Genomic DNA, 23,125 nt, shown 5'->3' on the forward strand with positions numbered 1-23,125 from the left:
CAAACTTGATATAACCAGGATAGAAAAAGAAGAGTAATGCCGAGATGGCCAGTACCATTGAATCATAAGTGAACAGGATAACAGGTTTCAGTGGTGCTAGCGCTGTTCAAGAGGTTTGTCTAATAACCAATTAGCACTAACACTTGACTAATTAAGGATAAGCCAAAGGAGTTTAACATTAGGACACTGAAGGAATTGCAGCTGGAAATGGGGCTTGCAGACTTATGTGAAAAATAAACTGAAAATCAGTCATTTCAAGCAGTAATAGCCATTACATACACTATTAATGCATTGGCTATAAGTTTAAATCAATTTAATGATACCTTAATAAAAAAAAGAAAGAAATTAATGTCTACCATAAAACACTGAGACACTTGTAAGCATCATTTCTTTTAATATAATTTCTTTAAATAACTGTGGTGGACTGACTGCATTGAAACCTGAATATGAAAAGTAAACTAAGTGACACACACAAAAAAAAGACATCTTTCCCTCGGATACCACACCCACAATTCACCTTTACATTCTTTTATATATGTCCTTTGCTTTTGGCAACAATTCATTGTAATCGTGAGTCAAATGTGTTCACTGGCAAACAGCTTAAGTCATTGTCAAACCCGTTTTCTCCAATTTAGAGCAGGGAGGCAAAGGCCTATCATGGTAGCACAAGGCACAATGCTGAAAAAGAGCTTTGACAAGATACTAGTCCATCGCAGGGTCTGCGTGGACACACACACGGGGACAATTAAGTATATGGAAGGAAAACTGGAGTACCTATAAAAACACTACTAGTCATAAGTAGAACATGATAACTCCACACAGACAATGCTGTAAAGTGGAAGTGCTAATCAGAGTGCACAACTGTGCAAACTAAGCACACTTGCCACAAGCCATATTTAAAAGTTGTTTATGTACATTGCAATAAACCCACAAGTCAATCAAAAGCAATGATGCTATTTGTACATACCCAAGAGTGTCTTCTTTGAAATAAATCACAAGTCTGCATGTTATCTGCTTTACTTCATTAATAAAATAAGTGATTTGCACTTGTATATACCGAGGTGTGCAGCACATAATAGCTGAGTGGAGTGGAGAAAATCTGTCGAGCCACATACAATGAAAGGTTCATTATCTTGAGATAGCAGAGGTTCAGAGCATTACAGTGCATCACAATGATGTATAGTGGTCCATGAATGATCATTTATATTACATATCACAGCTGTGTGAAAAGAGAGGAAATACTGCCTATATGACAGCTAATCTTTACATACAAGCTGCTGTCTGAATGTAAGGGGAATGTTAGGTTGCACTGCAACAAGAACTGAAGTTTTTACTAAGGAAATGTTGCCTTCAAAAAGAAGACATATGGTTGAGGAAGTCCTCGAAAAGATAGAGATACAGAATATGAAGACCTAGTCAGATTCTGATCACAGTTTGACTTTACTGAGAATGACGTGTTTGCTGAAGGGCTAAATGCTATGCTTGATTTGTATGTAATACTCACAGCATTACTTTGAAGTATTGTGGCTTTAGTTTTACAATTCAAGTATCAGGTGGGTGTTCAACTATCATACTGTATCCAGAGGCTGTCTGATGTACATTCTTCCCTATGTTAACTGTATGAGCAATGCTCTCCAAGTTTCAACACAGAGTATCGGTAACATACCTGCTCACAGTTTTATTTGGGGTCCCCTTCTCTCCATCAAATGTCACTGAATCATACCATGTGAACTTTTAACGGTAGACTGATATACTTGTACTGTGCAGTCCCACCACTCCGAGTTTCACCTGGGAGACACCTCCCTCAACAAAATCGATCAAATGTCATGGTTCTACTTTGCTGCGTTTGCATATATGCTAGTTTTCGAATAGCTTGCCAAAAATGCACCTTTTAGATTGATTTGACTCTCTACACTGGCCACTGCATATTTGGTTTATGGTTATGGTGTATGTGTGGCTACTTCTGGGGGCCTCTGCCACCTGCCCTGCGCCCAGTGCTATCAGGAAAAGCATTGCCTACACCCAGTGACCCAGAACTGGAAGAAGCTGGTATGAAAATGTATGTATATATTTAAGTTTATTCCAGATGTGAAATGCAAGAAAAAAAATCAATAACAAAATAAATCAGATAAATGAAAACACACTAAACCTTTATGGGGCAATTGGAACAGATGACAGGAAAAGCTCAAAAACCCCTATTTATTGTACAAAATTTAAGGTTTCTCTATGTCCAGTGGTAAACAGAAATTATTTCAAGGTCTGGAATAAGAAACCATTTTGAATGTAAAAGTTTAGAGAATTTATGTAATTATATGTACATACAGGTAATATTCCAATACAACAAACTGCCAGGGATGTAAAAAATATTTTGTTGTAATGAAAATTTTATAGTAATAAGATTCTGTATTTGTCAGTATAGTGCTTTGTTTAATTTGCATCCAGGCGTTTGCAATCATTTCAATAGCTTCTTTTACGTTAATTTTAATCTCCTCCTGTCTACAAGTTATGCTGATAAGCATTTTCTCAGCATTTCCTTGCAATAATACACTTTCAGGGTGTGAATGATGCCCAAATCCTCCAGTGGCTGAAGCACTGCTGTGCAATTGGGTGGGAGGGATTCAACGCAAACATTATCTAAATGTAGAAGCACGTTGTGGGCAGCAGAGTTATCAATCAGAAGCCGAATCATCCTTTTCTTCTTGTTCACATTGTGAGGTTTCTGAACTCTTTTGGAAACCCCACCAACACCCATCCATGGGTAGGACATGCTGAAGTGTGTCCTGAAGAATGACTGCAACATCTGTGGAAGATTGTTTGTCCGTTGCCGTGGAAGGGTAACAGCAGGCTCATAGCGCTGCAGTGAAGTACCACAGAAACAAATCCTAAAAGAGCAGGGTCCTACTATAAGTCAATGTCTTGCACCCCAAAACACGAGGCTGAGTTTCGGTACTTTAGTAAAACCAGCTTTATTCTGGAACCGGAACAGCACGGTTATTTATTGTAGTGTGATCTGCCACTCTCCTATACACAGACACAGCAGTCAGGCAGTGTCATGGCTAGGTTAGTGGCCAATAGGGCTGGGCCATATTATACCTTTCACGGTAATACCGGTACAATGTTAGGCAATGATAAGAAAATGAAATATCGCGATAGAATATGGGCAAAGCGTGCATGCGCAGTGCCTTTGTTTTCATACGCACATGGTGGCGACGGAGAATGAGAAGGGTGAAAGCAGATCGTTGAATGAAACAGATGAACCAGAATTGGTTTGTAAAAATGGTGCAACTTCAGTGGTGTGGAACTGGTTTGGTTTTCGCCCGTCAAGATACCCAACAAAGCACAATTTTTTGTAGAACATGCAAGTGGGCCGTTGTGGCAAAGGGAGGAAACACCACAAACCTATTTCATCATTTGAAACAGAAGCACTTGTTGGAGTACAACAAAGCTGTTAAAGCACGTGAAGAGGTGTCCGCTTCAACTAGCGTGGTGGTGAGACCAAAGAAGCTGACTCAACAAACAATCAGCGTAGCTTTAAATAGCTGCACGCCTTATGACAAAAGTAGCAAACGCTGGGGGGAACTAACTAATGCAGTGACGCATTGTTTAGCCAGGGATATGATGACCATTCAGAGTGTGGAAAGAGAAGGTTTTTTTTTTTTTTTTTTTGTCAGGTGAGGGGACGCTGGCGCACGCATGTTGTTGCCGCTCCTCCCTGCAAACAACACTTTTCGCAAAATTCGCCTAATTCTACACTTTCTTACGTTTGTTTTATTTCTTTTATTGTACGTATAGTTCGTGGATACAGCTGACTCGAATTGTATGGATTTGGCTTATATTTACAGATTTTATGGACTTTACTTTGACTGGGAACAGCTGAGTCTGTGGATCACGGGACGAGAACCTACAAGCATTTCTTTGTGCCTGGCAATCTAGGACCTTGGGATGATCTGTCTCCGTGATTATATTAAATTCGCTTTGCTGATCTGCTCCCGTTTCATCCTACAATACTCTACGACTGGGAACTGATCTGATATTCATACTAATCTGGCTTTTGGCTCCGGGGCGATCACGCCTGAAATTACCAAGCGTTACAGTTTGTGGCTGTGTATTGGAACCTCCAACTCCTGCTACCTCCTCATGCTATGCTTTCTGCAGCTTTACTATCGCCGCTCACCTACTCTACCACACCCGCCTGTCCTACCGGTTCCGCTGTGCTGTGCTGCTTCTCCACTGCTATTCAGATAAGTATTGCCCAGTATCATGCTAAAATACTCTCATGACAAACTCCTTCTTATTAAACAGTTTGTCCAGAGCAAATGGTCTGACTGCAACATCCTAAAGGACGCCGGTATTTTGCAGCGCCCGAAATATATACATCGCGGGTCAGGTCGCCGCCACCGCCGGGCTGCGAATGAAAAGACCACCGGCAGCATTTGCTCAGGAATACGCCGTCCTTCTCATTACCCTGGAAATAGAATTGTCGGTGTGCCAAATTTGCATTATGTGGAAATAAACCCTGATTGCGGCTCTGTGCAGAAAGAAGCCTCATTATGTAATGTTGCACTGTTTAACTCGAGGTCTCTTAATGGCAAAGCATTGGTGCTGTCAGAACTCATCACTGACACCAAACTTGATATTCTGTGTTTAACGGAGACTTGGCAAAAACCGAATGAATTTGCGTCTCTCACAGAGGCGACTCCAATTGGTTTCACTTTCCACTCAGAGCCTCGCAGCTCAAGACAAGGAGGCGGGCTGGCAGTAATTATCAGAGAAGACTTAAACATTAAAAGAATCCCAATTGACTGCCCATTGTCTTTTGAGTGCCTGGCTCTTAAACTAATAACGGAATCAGGTCCTGTCTCACTCATTGTTCTCTATCGTCCCCCAAAATACAATGCATCCTTCTTATCCGATCTGATTGAACTTTTGACCCACCTAAGCTCTTACTCTCAGAGAATTATGCTTCTTGGTGATTTCAACATCCATATTGACATTACTACATCTAAACTGAGAAATGAATTCCTGTCCGTACTGGACTGTTTTGACTTGACACAACATGTTGATTTTCCAACCCATTCTGGCGGTCATATATTGGACCTGATCTGCACTTCTGGACTATCTGTTGCCAACATTTACAGCACTGATTTGGGACTCTCTGACCATAAAGCAGTATTTTTCACTGTCTCATTACCTATCCCACCTCTTACCTGTAAACGACAAATTTCTTACAGAAACCTTAAAAATATCTGTCCCTCTATCCTTTCTGGATCCATTTCTGATCTTTTACTGTCTGCACCTATTCCACCAACACTAGATAGTTTTGTTGACCACTATAACTCAGCCCTTCACTCAGCATTAGATAAAACAGCTCCTTTAAAACATAAGGAGGTTTCCTTTAAACGCTCAGCTCCTTGGTATAACTCAGAATTGCGATCTATGAAAGCAGCTGGCCGACGCCTTGAGAGAATGTCACGTAAGACTGGCCTCACCGTGCACATCCAGGCTTTCTCTGACCACCAAAGAGCTTACAGAGAAGCACTAACTTCTGCCAAGAACACCCATTATGGCAGAATAATAGAAAGTGGCCATGATAACCCAAGGGTTTTGTTCTCTGTAGTTAATAAACTACTCGAACCCGCATCTGGTCCAACTACCTCTTCCACTGAAGTCTGTGAGGAATTCCTCCACTTTTTCCGTAACAAAATTAAAGATCTAAATAATTCAACTAACATAAATATATCATCTGTTTATATCTCTCCCTGTTTTCCCACTCCATCCAGCTCCTTCTCTAAGTTCTCACCAGTCACCTCTGCGTTTGTTAATAACCTGCTTTGTAAGATGAGGCCGACTACTTGTGTACTGGACCCCATCCCCACCACACTACTTAAATCCTGCCTTCATGCCATAATCCCGACTGTTACAACAATAATAAACTCATCCCTTGACACTGGCTCCGTGCCACTCATTTTTAAAATTGCTTCTGTAACCCCAATGTTAAAAAAGTCTGGCCTTGATGCTGACAATCTTAACAATTTCCGGCCTATTTCCCACTTACCTTTCCTGTCAAAAGTTCTTGAGCGTGTTGTAGCTTCCCAACTCACCAATTACCTAACCTCTAATAATTTGATGGAACCCTTTCAGTCTGGATTCAGGGCGCGGCACAGCTGTGAAACTGCTCTGCTACGGGTAACCAATGATTTGCTTATGGCAGCAGACTCTGGACAAACTAGCATATTAATTCTGTTAGACCTCAGTGCAGCATTTGACACAGTCAGACATGACATCCTACTGTCCAGAATGGAGAACATGCTGGGTATCTCTGGCACTGCCCTCCAGTGGTTCAAGTCCTATCTGAGTGATAGGCAAGAGTTTGTTAGTCTTGGCAACAGCAGATCCAACTCCGTGCCAGTCACACAAGGAGTCCCTCAGGGCTCTGTCCTTGGTCCTCTGCTTTTCTGTATTTATATGCTTCCCCTTGGCCATATTATCCGTAGTTATGGATTGGGTTATCATTTTTATGCAGATGATACCCAGCTCTACTTCAATGTTAAAAGTGGAACTTCATCAGAGCTTTCTCAGCTCACAACCTGCCTTAGTGAAATTAAAACCTGGATGGAGCAGAACTCTTTAAAATTAAATTGCAATAAAACTGAACTCCTGCAAATTGGGACTAAAATGCAACTTAATAAAATGAGCTCCTTCCCAGTCCATCTTGGCAGTGATCTCATCAGACCTGCCTCTACTGTAAAAAATCTTGGTGTCATTTTTGATTCCTCCCTCACTTATTCCACCCACATAAATCACATTAAGAAACTTTCTTACTTTCACCTCCATAACATATCCCGTGTTCGCTCCTTCCTCTCCTTCTCTAATGCTGAGAAACTTGTCCATGCTTTTATCACATCCCGCATCGATTATTGTAATTCCCTACTGGCAGGTGCCCCTTCTAATCTTATATCACAGCTCCAGCTTATTCAAAACTCAGCTGCAAGAGTCCTTACTCGAACCAGCAGCAGCGAGCACATCACACCCATCCTGCTCCGTCTTCACTGGCTCCCTGTGTCCTACAGAATCGAATATAAAATCCTACTAATAACCTACAAAGCTTTAAATAACCTCGCACCAAACTACATCAGTGACCTCCTCCATCACTATGTGCCTGCCCGCCCACTAAGGTCCTCTGATTCTGGTAATCTTGTTGTGCCCCTCACTAATCTACACTCCATGGGTGACAGGGCCTTCAGCTGTATAGCGCCCAGACTCTGGAATGACCTACCAAAATTAATCAGGTCAGCTGACTCCATGAATTCCTTTAAAAAACAACTCAAAACTCATCTGTTCAGGAAGGCTTTTAGCTCTATTTGACTTTATTACCTTTCTCTCAGTTTACATCTCTGTCAAGATGCCAATGTAACCTGTATGTGTGTGCTAGACCATCAATTATGTTGTCTGTTTTTTTTCAGAATTTACTGTCTTAATCTTCTTTATTTATTTATCTGGTTTGTACAATGCTATATACTGTATATTCTGCCGTTCTTTATTATATTCTGTAAGTGCCTTGAGCATGGGAAAGGCGCTATATAAATAAAATGTATTATTATTAAAGATGCTTAAAAAGTTCGATCCACGCTACAAGCTGCCCACCAAGAAATACTTCTCTAAAGTCGCCTTGCCTGCTTTATATGAAGTGGTCCGTACTGAGGTGTCAAATGCATTATCTTCGGTGGAGTTTTTTGCGTCCACCACGGACATGTGGTTAAGCTGAACATCAGACCCCTACATGAGCTTCACAATACACTACGTGGACAAAGACTGGAAGCTACAAAACAAGTGCCTTGAAACAAGTTTTTTCCCCCGAGGACCATACAGGGGAAAATATAGCCAGCTTAAAAGAGTTCCTCAGCTCGTGGAATCTTCAGGAGGAAAAACAAGTGTGTGTGACGACCGACAACGGGGCCAACGTTGTGAAAGCCGTCGCACTCAACAACTGGACCAGACTTTCATGCTTCGGACATCACCTGCACATTGCAATAGGTAAGTTAATTTTAACGTCAGATTAAGCATTTCTTGCATTAGTTTATATGATGGTAATAATACTGTTTTAATTAATCTTTAGTTGTCTTTAAAAATGAACAGGCAGGCTGGATGTGGGCAGTTGTGCTGCAAGATATATATATATAATGTGTGTGTGTTATACATAAAACTTAAATGTCACACATTCCACACCGCATTAATATTGGCGTCAAGTAATGAACTGTGTTTCCTTTTAAATGTATGTCTTTTAGAAAGAAGTGTGAAGGACCCAAGCACAGGTGGAAACGTTGTAACTTGTCAAAGGTCCTCCCTTAAGCCTACATCTGTGAACATGTTAGTGTTTCTGACAAAGAATTTTAAAACTTGAAATGTACAGTAGAAAACTTCCATGAGCAATAGCAATAATTTATCCATGTTTTTTTGTTTGTTTTGTTTTGTTTTTACTCAAGAGTTTGTGCAATTTTATTATTTGACTTATTTATTTGGCACACTGCAGTTTTATGTTGCAAAGCAACTCTTTTTAAGTTTTGTGGATATTATACATGGTTATGCTCAGGATATGTCAGCCCATTTCCACTGGAAATGCCTTTTGGTTAAACTGTCAGCAAGGAATTTGCATTTGCACTGTTAAATTTTTATATAAGTTTAATGCACATAAAAACAGCTGCTTTTTTAAGTGAAAATAAATTGAAGGTTTTTTTTTGCACTAATAAAGTTGTGGAGTTGTAAAGTATTTTGTCTCGTGTCAATCATATCGTTAGTTATATCGTTATCGCAAATGTTCAAATATATATCGTGATAAATATTTTTGGCCATATTGCCCTGCCCTAGTGGCCAAGTAATACTGTTCCCTTCATTTACAATGTTCCTTGCATTACCCATCGAGATCTTTTCTGTTTTCTTCAGTGTCAAGCCACAGCAGAGCTGTGAGCCTGCTGTTGCCCCAGCAATGGATAAACAGTCTTCCACAGACGCAGTGATCACACTTCAGGACGCTCTTCGGCTTGTTGTCCAGTTAGGGGTCCCAAGAGAATTTAGATACCTCACATTTTCTTGAATGATCCATCCATCCATTGTCTCCCGCTTATCCGAGGTCGGGTCGCGGGAGCAGCAGCTTGAGCAGAGATGCCCAGACTTCCCTCTCCCCGGCCACTTCTTCTAGCTCTTCCGGGAGAATCCCAAGGCGTTCCCAGGCCAGTCGAGAGACATAGTCCCTCCAGCGTGTCCTGGGTCTTCCCCGGGGCCTCCTCCCGGTTAGACGTGCCCGGAACACCTCACCAGGGAGGCGTCCAGGAGGCATCCTGATCAGATGCCCGAGCCACCTCATCTGACTCCTCTCGATGCGGAGGAGCAGCGGCTCTACTCTGGGCCCCTCCTGGATGACTGAGCTTTTCACCCTATCTTTAAGGGAAAGCCCAGACACCCTGCGGAGGAAACTCATTTCAGCTGCTTGTATTTGCGATCTCGTTCTTTCGGTCACTACCCATAGCTCATGACCATAGGTGAGGGTAGGAACATAGATCGACTGGTAAATTGAGAGCTTCGCATTGCGGCTCAGCTCCTTTTTCACCACGACAGACCGATGCAGCGCCCGCATTACTGCGGATGCCACACCGATCCGCCTGTCGATCTCACGCTCCATTCTTCCCTCACTCGTGAACAAGACCCCGAGATACTTGAACTCCTCCACTTGGGGCAGGATCTCGCTACCAACCCTGAGAGAGCACTCCACCCTTTTCCGGCTGAGGACCATGGTCTCGGATTTGGAGGTGCTGATTCTCATCCCAGCCGCTTCACACTCGGCTGCGAACCGATCCAGAGAGAGCTGAAGATCACGGCCTGATGAAGCAAACAGGACAACATCATCTGCAAAAAGCAGTGACCCAATCCTGAGCCCACCAAACCGGACCCTCTCAACGCCCTGGCTGCGCCTAGAAATTCTGTCCATAAAAGTTATGAACAGAATCGGTGACAAAGGGCAGCCCTGGCGGAGTCCAACTCTCACTGGAAATGGGTTCGACTTACTGCCGGCAATGCGGACCAAGCTCTGGCACCGATCGTACAGGGACCGAACAGCCCTTATCAGGGGGGCCGGTACCCCATACTCTCGGAGTACCCCCCACAGGATTCCCCGAGGGACACGGTCGAATGCCTTTTCCAAGTCCACAAAACACATGTAGACTGGTTGGGCAAACTCCCATGCACCCTCCAGGACCCTGCTAAGGGTATAGAGCTGGTCCACTGTTCCGCGACCAGGACGAAAACCACACTGTTCCTCCTGAATCCGAGGCTTGACTATCCGACGGACCCTCCTCTCCAGGACCCCATAATAGACTTTTCCAGGGAGGCTGAGGAGTGTGATCCCTCTGTAGTTGGAACACACCCTTCGATCCCCCTTCTTAAAGAGGGGGACCACCACCCCGGTCTGCCAATCCAGAGGCACTGTCCCTGATGTCCATGCGATGTTGCAGAGGCATGTCAGCCAAGACAGTCCTACAACATCCAGAGCCTTGAGGAACTCCGGGCGTATCTCATCCACCCCTGGGGCCCTGCCACCAAGGAGTTTTTTGACCACCTCGGTGACCTCAGTCCCAGAGATGGGGGAGCCCACCTCTGAGTCCCCAGGCTCTGCTTCCTCATTGGAAGGCATGTTAATGGGATTGAGGAGGTCTTCGAAGTATTCCCCCCACCGACCCACAACGTCCCGAGTCGAGGTCAGCAGCGCACCATCCCCACCATATACAGTGTTGACACTGCACTGCTTCCCCTTCCTGAGACGCCGGATGGTGGACCAGAATCTCCTCGAAGCCGTCCGAAAGTCGTTCTCCATGGCCTCCCCAAACTCCTCCCACGCCCGAGTTTTTGCCTCAGCAACCACCAAAGCCGCATTCCGCTTGGCCTGCCGGTACCTATCAGCTGCCTCCGGGGTCCCACAGGACAAAAGGGTCCTGTAGGACTCCTTCTTCAGCTTGACGGCATCCTTCACCGCCGGTGTCCACCAACGGGTTCGGGGATTGCTGCCACGACAGGCACCGACCACCTTACGGCCACAGCTCCGGTCAGCTGCCTCAACAATAGAGGCACGGAACATGGCTCATTCGGACTCAATGTCCCCCACCTCCCTCGGGATGTGGTCGAAGTTCTGCCGGAGGTGGGAGTTGAAGCTACTTCTGACAGGGGGCTCTGCCAGACGTTCCCAGAAGACCCTCACAACACGTTTGGGCCTACCACGCCTGACCGGCATCCTCCCCCACCATCAAAGCCAACTCACCACCAGGTGGTGATCAGTTGACAGCTCCGCCCCTCTCTTCACCCGAGTGTCCAAGACATGTGGCCGCAAGTCCGACGACACGAGCACAAAGTCGATCATCGAACTGAGGCCTAGGGTGTCCTGATGCCAAGTGCACATATGAACACCCCTATGCTTGAACATGGTGTTCGTTATGGACAATCCGTGACGAGCACAGAAGTCCAATAACAAAACACAGCTCGGGTTCAGATTGGGGGGGCCATTCCTCCCAATCACGCCCTTCCAGGTCTCACTGTCATTGCCCACGTGAGCATTGAAGTCTCCCAGCAGAACGAGGGAGTCCCCAGAAGGTATGCCCTCTAGCACCCCCTCCAGGGACTCCAAAAAGGGTGGGTACTCTGAACTGCTGGTCGGTGCATACGCACAAACAACAGTTAGGACCCGTCCCCCCACCCGAAGGCGAAGGGAGGCTATCCTCTCGTCCACCGGGGTAAACCCCAATGTACAGGCTCCAAGTTGGGGGGCAATAAGTATACCCACACCTGCTCGGCGCCTCTCACCAGGGGCAACTCCAGAGTGGTACAGAGTCCAGCCCCTCTCAAGGAGATTGGTTCCAGAGTCCAAGCTGTGCGTCGAGGTGAGTCCGACTATATCTAGCCGGAACCTCTCAACTTCGCGCACTAGCTCAGGCTCCTTCCCTTTCAGAGAGGTGACATTCCACGTCCCAAGAGCCAGTTTCTGTAGCCGAGGATCGGACCGCCAAGGTCCCCGCCTTCGGCCACCACCCAACTCACACTGCACCCGACCTCCTTGGCCCCTCCCATGGGTGGTGAGCCCATGGGAATTTCTTGAATGAGTGCCGCATTAATAGGAATGTTTCTTGAACGAGCATCACTGAACCACATAAAAATGGCTTTCTCGACGTCTTCAAATGCAAATGCAGCAGTTTGCATACATTTGCAACCCGAGATTTTTCTTCTTTTTTTGCTCGGTCTTTCAAGAAGTTGACAGTGTCGATGGCGAAATTCCGAATTCACTGGCAACGTCTTTTTCTTTTTGCCGAGAATAAAACTGAAAAACAGAATTTCTAGTTCCATTGTCTAAAAACACTGCTCACATCTATAGTTATTCCCAGTTTCATATAAAAATAGCATCAGATCTGGGGTGGTGAGGGGTTGTATCGTGATCGAAAGAATAAAATGAAAAAAAAAAAAACGCTTTTACAAATACTGTAAATTTACACTGGCTGTTAGACGCACATCAAATGTATGTTTTTTTTTTTTGTACCTTTTGTGAAAGTGTTTCTTTGATATTTGGACTTCAGGCTTCATACATTATATAGTTTATGCCTACATTTTGTTACTAGAATATAAAAAATGTTTCTGTTTTAACAATGTGTTTACACAGATTACTGTAGAAACGCAACACACATGAAATGCGTGTGTTCCAAATAACGATTTATTATTTCCACTCTAAAACTCCACTTCACTCCCAGATAATCAATCAAGACATGAGCTGGAAAAAGTTCGTTTACGTTCTAAGTCGGTGGGGGGATGGAATAGCCGGCTGTTTGCAGCATGTCTTTATCAGTACATTTAGATGACGAAAGACGCTGGCGGAGAGGTGAGAATGGTTTTAAGAAGCAATTTAAGGTGGGCCGGATCTACGAGTTTTTTCGTAGGCTCTGGTAATTTTAGTGTTAAGAAGAGGGGATGCTATAATGTGGTAAAAATGGACCCTGTTACAACTTTTTGAGATGTGTTACTGTCATCAAATTCAAAATGACCTTAATCTTTTCTTAAAATGGTACATTTTCTCAGTTTAGCCATTTGATATGTTTTCTATGTTCTATTGTGATAAAATATGGGTTTGAAATTTGCGAATCACTACATTCCATTTTTATTTACATTTTACACAGTGTCCTAACTTTTTTGGAATTGGGATTGCACTAATTAAAAATTTAAAAACAAACATTATAACAAACTAGCCAACCCGCGGCGTAACATACACCACATAATTATGTATTGATGGGTGAACACTTCCTGAAAGACACAGTTGTCCAAATGGGGTTGGTTTTGAGGATACGACTGTAGGTGAATGAAATGATGTTACTCTGGAGAGGGCAACATACAATACAGCGTTTTACACGCTGCATACAGCGATTCACATCGAAGCATAGACACTGCTAAGACCATGGGATACCCCTCGCAAACTGTTTTACATGCTGCATACAGCGATTCACATCCGTGACAAATATGATTCTTCTTAGATGGTGCTGTCGCGTCCACCCTTGCTCTCAAAGCATACACACTGCTTGGTCATGTGCCCGCTCGCAAGAGCAACTAACAGAGACCCGCCCACCAACTCTAAGACCATGGGATACTCCTTGCAAACTGTTTTACACGCTGCATACAATGATTCACATCCGCGACAAACATGCCTCTTCTTAGATGGTCCTGCCACGTCAACCCTCGTTCCCGAAGCATACACACCGCCTGGTCATGTGCCCGCTCGCAAGAGCTACTCATAGAGACCCGCCAACCAACTCTAAGACCATGGCGTGTAAAACAGTTTGCGATGGTGGACGCGGTCATGCGTCATAACCGAAAAGAATGCAGTGGAACCTCAGTTCACGACCATAATTCGTTCCCAAACTCTGGTCGTAAACCGATTTGGTCGTGAACCGAAGCAATTTCTCCCATAGGATTGTATGTAAATGCAATTAATCCGTTCCAGACCATATGAACTGTATGTAAATATATATTTTTGTAAGTTTTAAGCACAAATATAGTTAATTATACCATAGAATGCACAGCGTATTAGTAAACTAAATGTAAAAACATTGAATAACACTGAGAAAACCTTGAACAACAGAGAAAACTAACACTGCAATAGTTTGCGCTATAGCAACAAAAAATGAACATTTGAAAAAATCCGTAATTTAATAAACCACCAAGAAAAGTAACATTTCAAAAATGCACACTACGAACCGATCGCTGTAAACAGAAGTGAAAACAAAACCAAGCCCAGTGCATTCTTTAACTGCCTTCCTACCTTATGAGTCCAGCCCTCTCTCTCGCTCGCGCTGCCTGTGTGTGTGTGTGTGTCTCTCTCTCTCTCTCACTGCCTGTGTGTGTGCCTCTGTCTCTCTCTCGTGCTGCCTGTGTGTGTGCGTGGCTCTCTCTCTGGCGCTGCCTGTGTGTGTGTGCGTGGCTCTCTCACTGCCTGTGTGTGAGCCTCTGTCTCTTTCTCTGGCACTGTGTGCGCGGCTCTCTCTCTCGCTGCCTTTGTGTGTGTGTGTGCGTCTGTCTCTCTCTGGCGCTGCCTGTGTGTGTGCGTGGCTCCCTCTCTGGCGCTGCCTGTGTGTGTGCGCGGCTCCCTCTCTGGCGCTGCCTGTGTGTGTGCGTCTGTCTCTCTCTCACGCTGCCTGTGTGTGTACCTCTGCCTCTCTCTGGCGCTGCCTGTGTGTGTGCGCGGCTCTCTCTCTCTCTCGCGCTGCCTCTCTCTCTGTGTGTGTGTGCGTCTGTCTCTCTCTGGCGCTGCCTGTGTGTGTGTGCGGCTCACTCTCTCGCGCTGCCTGTGTGTGTGTGTGTCGCACAGGAAATGCACAGGGATAGACTGAACTTCGCAAAAGCAACTAACAGAGACTCGCCCACCAACTGTAAGACCATGGGATACCCCTCGCAAACTGTTCTACACGCCGCATACAGCGATTCACATCCACGACAAACATACTTCTTCAGAGGTGCATGTGGAGTGTAGCAGAGACGAACGCGAATGACGCTCTGCGAGTTGCTGCGTCCGAGTTGGTGGGCGTGGCTCTGCGAGTTGTCATCGTATGCAATGTTCTTAGAGTTGGTGGGCGTCGCTGTCTTGCGTGCTTTCCACGGGTGTCTACTTGTCGGCGGCTTAGTAAATTATATATATAGATAAAGTTAAGACAGTAGACATGCAATCTGAGGTAACCTAAATTGAAGTGACATTCATATGATTGCTACTGGAGACCATGTACTTAAATGAAACTCTACTGTCATAAAACTGAAGCACATCACTGTATGCCCTTAGCAAATCCATCTTTTCTAAGTTCACTTATTTGAAATGAATCCCTTTTCTATCATGTTTAATAGAGCATAACTTTCAAGTAGTCTTCCAACTAACAAAATGTTGCATGATAATAGGAGTTTTGCTGATAGAGCAGCTGTGTTTTGTAAATAAATCAAATAATTATGGAAAATACAGAAGTGAGCAAACACAACTGTTGCTGACTTATAACGATATTTTACCCCAAGAAAAAAAATGCTTCTGCCAAATGGAAGAAATCTACGACACGTCCATGCAATCTTTATTGCTACATCTGGTTTGCTTCAAAGTTTCCAGTGTCAAACATAACAAAATTAACTGGAAATTGAAACAAAGAAATAAATTCAGAACAAAGCACATGGAATAGTAGTGAAAATGCCTTAAATCACATCAGAACCAAACTATACACACACACATCACTAACGAGGAATCTACATGGCCTACAGTAAATATACAGTCTTGCCCAATTTAGAACCAATAATCTATAAAGATATCCATCCATCACCCAACCCGCTATATCCTAACTACTGGGTCACGGGGGTCTGCTGGAGGCAATCCCAGCCAACACAGGGCGCAAGGCAGGAAACAAACACCGGGCAGGGCACCAACGCGCACACACTCACCCACACACTAGGGACAACTTTAGAATCGCCAATGCACCTAACCTGCACGTCTTTGGACTGTGGGAGGAAACAGGAGTACCCAGAGGAAACACACGCAGAGATGGGGAGAACATGCAAACTCCACGCAGGGAGGACCCGGGAAGCGAACCCGGGTCTCCTAACTGCGAGGCAGCAGCGCTACCCACTGCGCCACCGTGCCGCACTCTATAAAAATATAATACCAAAAAGAAAAAATCAGACTCCCTTAAAATGCACACAAAGCTTAAGGGAATCTGATTTTATGAGGCTCTGCATTTGTAGCTATACCAGCAGCATCTGGCACAAAGTGCACAAAAACTCTGTATGGGTCTCAAATCTATTATAGAACAAAGACATATATAAATACAAACTCATGCCGGGTCAATTAACATTAATAATTAATTGCTGCTAAATAAAAATATCCACTGATTTATAATATTATTTTTGCTCAAGCTTCTCAGAGAAAGAGTTCAATAATAGTTGCAACACCGCATCATTATTCCTCCCTTTTGCCAATGCTCAGAAGTATAGTACTGGGTATTTGATAAGGTATGGTAACTTACAATGTGGCTATGTCCTTTAAGTGTTCCTTTTCACTATCAGATGTCACCTGGTAGCCCATTAACATGAACACGCTTAAGTATATAATATATAGTTTTGGAAGCATGATCACAAATCTGCGTGCATTCCAAACACACAGTTGAACTGAATCACAAGTACAATTTTCGATCATTGTAAATGACTCTGGCACAAACATTTCTAACCAAATTGCACTGAACAAATATCAAGCGAACTGCATATGGGGTGAGGTATTACTTTGGCCTCTTCCTGTGCTTTGCACATGTGTCCTGTTGCAATGTTTAACCACCTGGCCAGCCTGGTGGCAATTTGTAAATTCTTTGTGTATATATTTAATTAATATGTTATTTTTCCACAACCAGTAAATTAAGTAAATAAATTCCAGTATGTATTCCCACACGTTGCGGGTGTACTGACATTCTGATTTGTACTGTTCTTCCTTTTTTTTCCTGCTTCTTCACATAATAGATTGCAAAACAGAAAACATCTCCATGAAAGTAAAGTGAGCTGCAACCTTAGAACACTGAGTCTTTAACACTAGAATTACCAGAGTCTACGAAAAAACTCGTAGATCCGACCCACCTTAAATCGCTTCTTAAATCCATTCACACCTCTCCGCCAGCGTCTTTTGTCCTCTAAATGTGCTGATAAAGACAAGCTGCCAGCAGCCGGCTATTCCCAAGTTCCAAAGATCAAATAAACACTTTCACAAAATCTTCAAGAACTATACAACAGTTTCCGTGGCGTAGCGCTCTAAGATTTGCCTTTCAGAGCGCAGTAGCTTGGCTGTACCTCACAGACATGAGTGTCTGTACTTGTGCTGTTACTTAGAGAGTCAGATTGGGGGAAGGGGGTGATGTTAGAGCGCGTGAGCTTATTCAGTGCAGCAGGAACAACGCACATGTTGACCTTTTTTTTCTTTCAGTACATGTGCTTTCCCTGTTTATTTGTATATCTCTGCCTGTCTGTCTCTCTATTACGCAGTGCTGTCTGTCTGTGTGTTATGGATCTTAAAAATAAGTTATAAGGACAGTTGTTCATGTTAATTGCAGTCTCAATTGTTAAAAAAATATTTTAAAAGGAGCATCCCACATGAAAATATAACGATCTCATTAACTGACAGTGCATACCAATTTATAAATTTTATGTCCGTTTGAGGTTAAAAAGAACAAAAGAAGTAACACTTTATCCGCAGCGGGGAATTGAACTCATGTCTGTGAGGCACAGCAAAGCTAATGCGCTCTGAGAGGCAAATCTTAGCACGCTACGCCACGGAAACTGTTGTATAGTTCTTGAAGATTTTGTGAAAGTGTTTATTTGATCTTTGGAACTTGGGCTTTATACATTCTATAGTTTATGCCTACATTTTGTATAAGGCACCATGTGGCTGAAGAACTCTTCTGTACAGGTAAAGTGAAGTTAAATTTTCGTCTATATTTTATCTATTTATTGTGTTTTTTCTTTTTGTGCAAGAGTTTATGCATTTCATTGTTTTTTTTAATACAATTTTATCCATGAAGTGCTGTTACAAAGGTTTACATTAGCAATCATCTGGGGCCTCATGTATAAACGGTGCGTACGCACAAAAATGTTGCGTAAGAACGTTTCCACGTTCAAATCGTGATGTATAAAACCTAAACTTGGTGTAAAGCCATGCACATTTCCACAGTAGCTCATACCCTGGCGTACGCAAGTTCTGCGCTCGGTTTTGCAGACTTGTGGCACACAGCGTCAAAGCACTGCTGTTCCTGTGTGGTTACCCTTTCTTTTTTAGATCCACATCCTTGACGCGGCTTTATAAATACACTGAAATTAACCGCATATTGTTTATTAGTTTAATGTATCTGATTGTAATTAACCTGTAACAATAGAATGGTCCACAGAATGGTCAAACTATTCTAAATACAATAGCTGCTTTAGCGTTGTTACTCTCATTGCACCTTCTTCTTCTTCTTTCAGCTGCTCCTGTTAGGGGTTGCCACAGCGGATCATCTTTTTCCATATTACTCTCGCTGCACCACTCGGAGCATTTATATCACTGTATCTGAGTGGGGAATCACAGCTGTACAGCAGCTGATCAGAAAGAGAATTATCGGTATACAACATCTAGCACACGCTGCCTCAGCCATGCTGTCTACTGATCTGCCCTCATACGGCAAACATTTCAGAGCCTTTCCTGTACTGACCTCGCGGTTCAGAAACAGTTTCATCCAAAGAACTATAAACACACTCAATTAGTCTATCAAGTGCTCCTTGTAGAACTGTTTGTACCTATAAGTACAATTACCTCACTGTAAACTTGCAATACAGTTATAATATTGCACAACCTGAGCCACTTTATAAAGCACGTATTTACATATGATGACAAAATCATTTTTAAGATGAAATGCAGCAAAAAATGCTTATTATATTATACAGATAAAACTTTAACTTCATTTAAATAATCTATATTGTTAATAATTAAACATGTGAGGACACAGTGCCGCAGTGCTAGCAAGGCGCTGGCACTCCGTTCACGGATTGTTCCTGCCTCACGCTGTATTCTTGCTGGTGCTGGAAGGATAGATGGATGGAATGATTAAACATGTACTATGAAGATATTTCAATGTTCCTTAAAAGTTTTGAAGAATCAGCATTCTAAGCTTACAGATGGCTTAACGTCTATCACAGAGCTGATTGTAGTGGCAATTGGGTATTTGGAGAAAGAAAAGTAAGGACAGGAATTGGGGGTTAGTACATCTGAAAGAGACAGTACTGCTACAATAAAGTATTCCATCGAAGGTCGCGCATGGCGCAGCAAGCATCTTGCGTGAGACATTAACAATCACTGCGCCACCGTGTTCCCATGTTTAATAACATGCTTTAACTCCTATCATCATGAAAATGATATCACGTATACATCTCAGTATTTTAATTATTCAGAGAGCTGTAATATTATGAATGTAATGGATTCTGTGTCCTGTTGGAGGAAGAGAAAGCCCGGAAGCACGTAGTGATTCACACACATAGAGCACATATAAGATCAAATACAAAACAAAGCATTTAACGTGCTATGTTGACAACAAGTTAGTTAACCCCAACTGGTGCAATGAGTTGCTTCTCATTTCTTAAACAGCCATGTCGAAAGACACATCTCGTGGTTGTGAAAAAGATGTTAGTCTGTTTGAGAAGGGTCAAATCATTGGCACGCATCAAGCAGAGAAAACATCTAAGGAGATTGCAGAAACTACTAAAATTGGGTTAAGAACTGTCCAACGCATTATTAAAAACTGGAAGGATAGTGGGGACCCATCGTCTTCGAGGAAGAAATGTGGCCGGAAAAAAATCCTGAATGATCGTGATCAGCGATCACTTAAACGTTTGGTGAAATCAAATCGAAGAAAAACAACAGTAGAACTCAGGTCTATGTTTAATAGTGAAAGTAAGAGCATTTCCACACACACAATGCGAAGGGAACTCAAGGGATTGGGACTGAACAGCTGTGTAGCCGTAAGAATACCACTAATCAGTGACGCAAACCGAAAAAAAAGGCTTCAATTTGCTAGGGAGCATAAAGATTGGACTCTGGAGCAATGGAAGAAGGTCATGTGGTCTGATGAGTCCAGATTTACCCTGTTCCAGAGTGATGGGCGCATCAGGGTAAGAAGAGAGGCACACGAAGTGATGCACCCATCATGCCTAGTGCCTACTGTAGTCTGTGATCTTGGTGAAAAATGAATGCAACACTGGATGGAACTAAATCTTGTGACATTGCAGAAGCTTATTGAAACAATGCTACAGCGAATGCGTGCCGTAATCAAAGCTAAAGGCGGACCAACGAAATATTAGTGTGTGATCTTTTTTTTTGGTGGCGACTTTTTTTTTGGCCAGGCAGTGTATTTTAAGAAATTTTTTAGAAAGCACTTAACTTTGCATGGCAAATGCATATATACCCTATTTCTGAAGAAATAACTGACATGAAAAATACAAAACTTACAATTTAGTTATGCTACCTAGAGAATTTATATAGGTCTAACGGTATGCAGCATTATTCCTCCAAAGATTTTTTACCTTAAGCACATAAGGAAAAATTAATTTTAACTAGAGATTAGTTTAACAAAAGATATATGAAAATTGGTGCAGCAACAAGTTTAAAAACTCAGAAGTGTAATCCCCAAAGGTACCTTTGATCTCTGGAACACTGCAAAGGCAAATGTCTAAAAAGTTTCAACCATACTTGAAACAAATGAAGATGGCTATGTATCGTTATAGTAGTTACACAAGGTAGAAACCAGCCCTGGCATGCATCATTATTAGACACTGTGACTGTAAAATTTTAAAAACAAAGTAACAAGAAACTCAAAGCCATTCTCAATCAATAATTACACTAATAACTTTCCATTATTCAATAATAGGTTAGCAAGTCAGCATTCAAAACAGCATAAAAATCTTGTCAGCTTAGATGGAAGCTTGCAAAATCCAATCTACAATTCAGTAATATTTTGATATTTTGCAGGAGGTCCTGACCACACCTGAATAGAGATCATTCACAATAGGTGTCTGCCGAATGTAAACTCTGTCCCAAAATTTAATTCTAGCACATATTATTTGACCAGCTACTTGCACTCTGGTGATTACAATGGCTATGATATTTAAAAAGTAAAATACATCACAGACATATACATATATATACACACACACATATTTTATTATATATATATATATATATATATATATATATATATATAATATATAAAATCCTCATATAGTACTATTAAAAATAAGTAATTACCTGCAGGCTTTTAGCACTTCTGTGGAGCTGGGATATATTGAGACACATGATGAAGGTGCAAAAGGTTTAGGTTTAGGTTTCAGGCTGATTAAAGGAGGGTCCACTTTTGTGGGGCTCTGGGAATCCTCCAAACCCTTTCCATTGACTGTAGGTCCCATTCCACTAGGAGGGCTGTTAAGGCTGGTAACACTGTTTGTGGTGGTTTGTTCCACAGATTTGGGAGAAGGGGTTGCTGTGGAAATGGCTGAAGAGGGTGAAGAGGCAACAGAATTCTCTCGAGTTTTTGAGTTGTGTATAGCTGGGTGAACGTTATTAACCTTTTCACAAGTCCCAGTAACCCCAATATTATTGGCTTTTCCAATCAACAAGGCAGAGAGCTGAGGATTGTCAGAACTAAGTACACCTGGTGACTTGGATTCTCCATGGCTAGGACTTGAAACAGCATCTGCCATCACCTGATGGACATGATTAGGAAGTCCTTCTACAGTGGCAGTGCTGCTAGCTGTCCCTTCAGAATGCCTGCTAATATCAGGCACTGACGTTGTATTGTTTCCTGAAGGCTTGCTCTCTTTGGTTAAGGTAATGCCTTGTTGTCCACCTGAGGTAGCAGAGTGAGGAGGGGAGGAGAGGTGATTGAGAGCAGCCCCCTGCGTTAGTGAATTGCTAGGCATGGTGGGATGTCCAACCTGATTTTGTATACCAGTGCCAGCTGCCTGGAAATGCTGGGATGTCCCAGTGGAAGAGAGAGGTCGTTCACAATTAGGACCTGCCGAATGTGAACTCTGACCTGTTTGAAGCCCCTGAAATATGGAAAAATATATATTAATAGGTAATTTAACAATGTTTTGTGTATGTCATAAAAACAATTACCCTACTGTATATTACCTGTAAAGGAAAACGTTCTTAACTGAAAGAATTTTAAAATAAAAATGTATCATGCACATACAGAAAATATTCCTCATTGTGGAAATGACTGTATTTGAGGAAAACTTGTTAAAGAACACATTCTAATTTTGTTTGCAAGCTTTACTTGACAATTTACAATTAAGAACATGGTCGATTTGAAAAAAGTGGCTAGTGACTGCATACACACATTACATATAGTCTTTAATATTGTGCTTCTGAGCTATGCAAATTTTTGTTCAGAGGCTAGGACACTACACTTGATCATTTTTTTCTTTAATGGTTGCAGCAAAAATATACAGTAAGAAGGGTGCCCCTCAATTTTTTTTTGTTATGCTCCATTGTTGCAGACAATGTTTCAGGTCATAAAAAAGCAGAGACAAATACAGTGTGTGAAACTGTGTTGTCTAAAATAGCTAAATGAGCCTTGCTTATAATAAAAAGGGTTAAAGAGTGGTTTAAAAGCTATAAATGAAAATCATAAATAAGTCAGTCATGGGATTGCCTTTTTGACTAGAAAACCTGTCTCTCCCCATCATTCATTAGTGAAAAGTCCTGTTTTCCATTCTAAAAGTATTTCCCACAAGTATTTAGTTTTTCTTTAGTTTATGTTTGTGATAATTAAGGAACTAACAATATTTTAGCAAATAAAGCATTAATTTTTCATATTTTGAGCTATCAACTGGATAAAATACATGCGATGATGTAACATGAGACCAAACCCCCCCAAATCCATGGAAGTTTCTCACATTGTTTGCAGTTATAGAGCACTGGCCAACACTGAGATTTGTTACATCATAACCTTCTTTCTCTCAATTCTGATGAAAAACATTTTTTGTTCCTTGGGCACTACTACAAAGTTCATGG

General features: G+C 42.5%; 1 protein-coding gene across 4 annotated transcripts in view; it reads right to left on the reverse strand.

Annotated features, from left to right (window-relative positions):
- kdm6a (lysine (K)-specific demethylase 6A) overlaps nucleotides 1–23,125 on the reverse strand; it is a 573,573-nt gene that overhangs the window by 80,740 nt on the left and 469,708 nt on the right. For all 4 annotated transcript variants that reach the window (XM_028799755.2, XM_028799753.2, XM_028799757.2 and 1 more), the window contains one exon: nucleotides 21,356–22,155. In XM_028799755.2, the coding sequence (XP_028655588.1) occupies nucleotides 21,356–22,155 (800 nt within the window). The remainder of the gene's footprint in view (nucleotides 1–21,355; nucleotides 22,156–23,125) is intronic.

This window comes from Erpetoichthys calabaricus, chromosome 4 (assembly GCF_900747795.2).
Source record: "Erpetoichthys calabaricus chromosome 4, fErpCal1.3, whole genome shotgun sequence".
Lineage (NCBI taxonomy): Eukaryota > Metazoa > Chordata > Cladistia > Polypteriformes > Polypteridae > Erpetoichthys > Erpetoichthys calabaricus.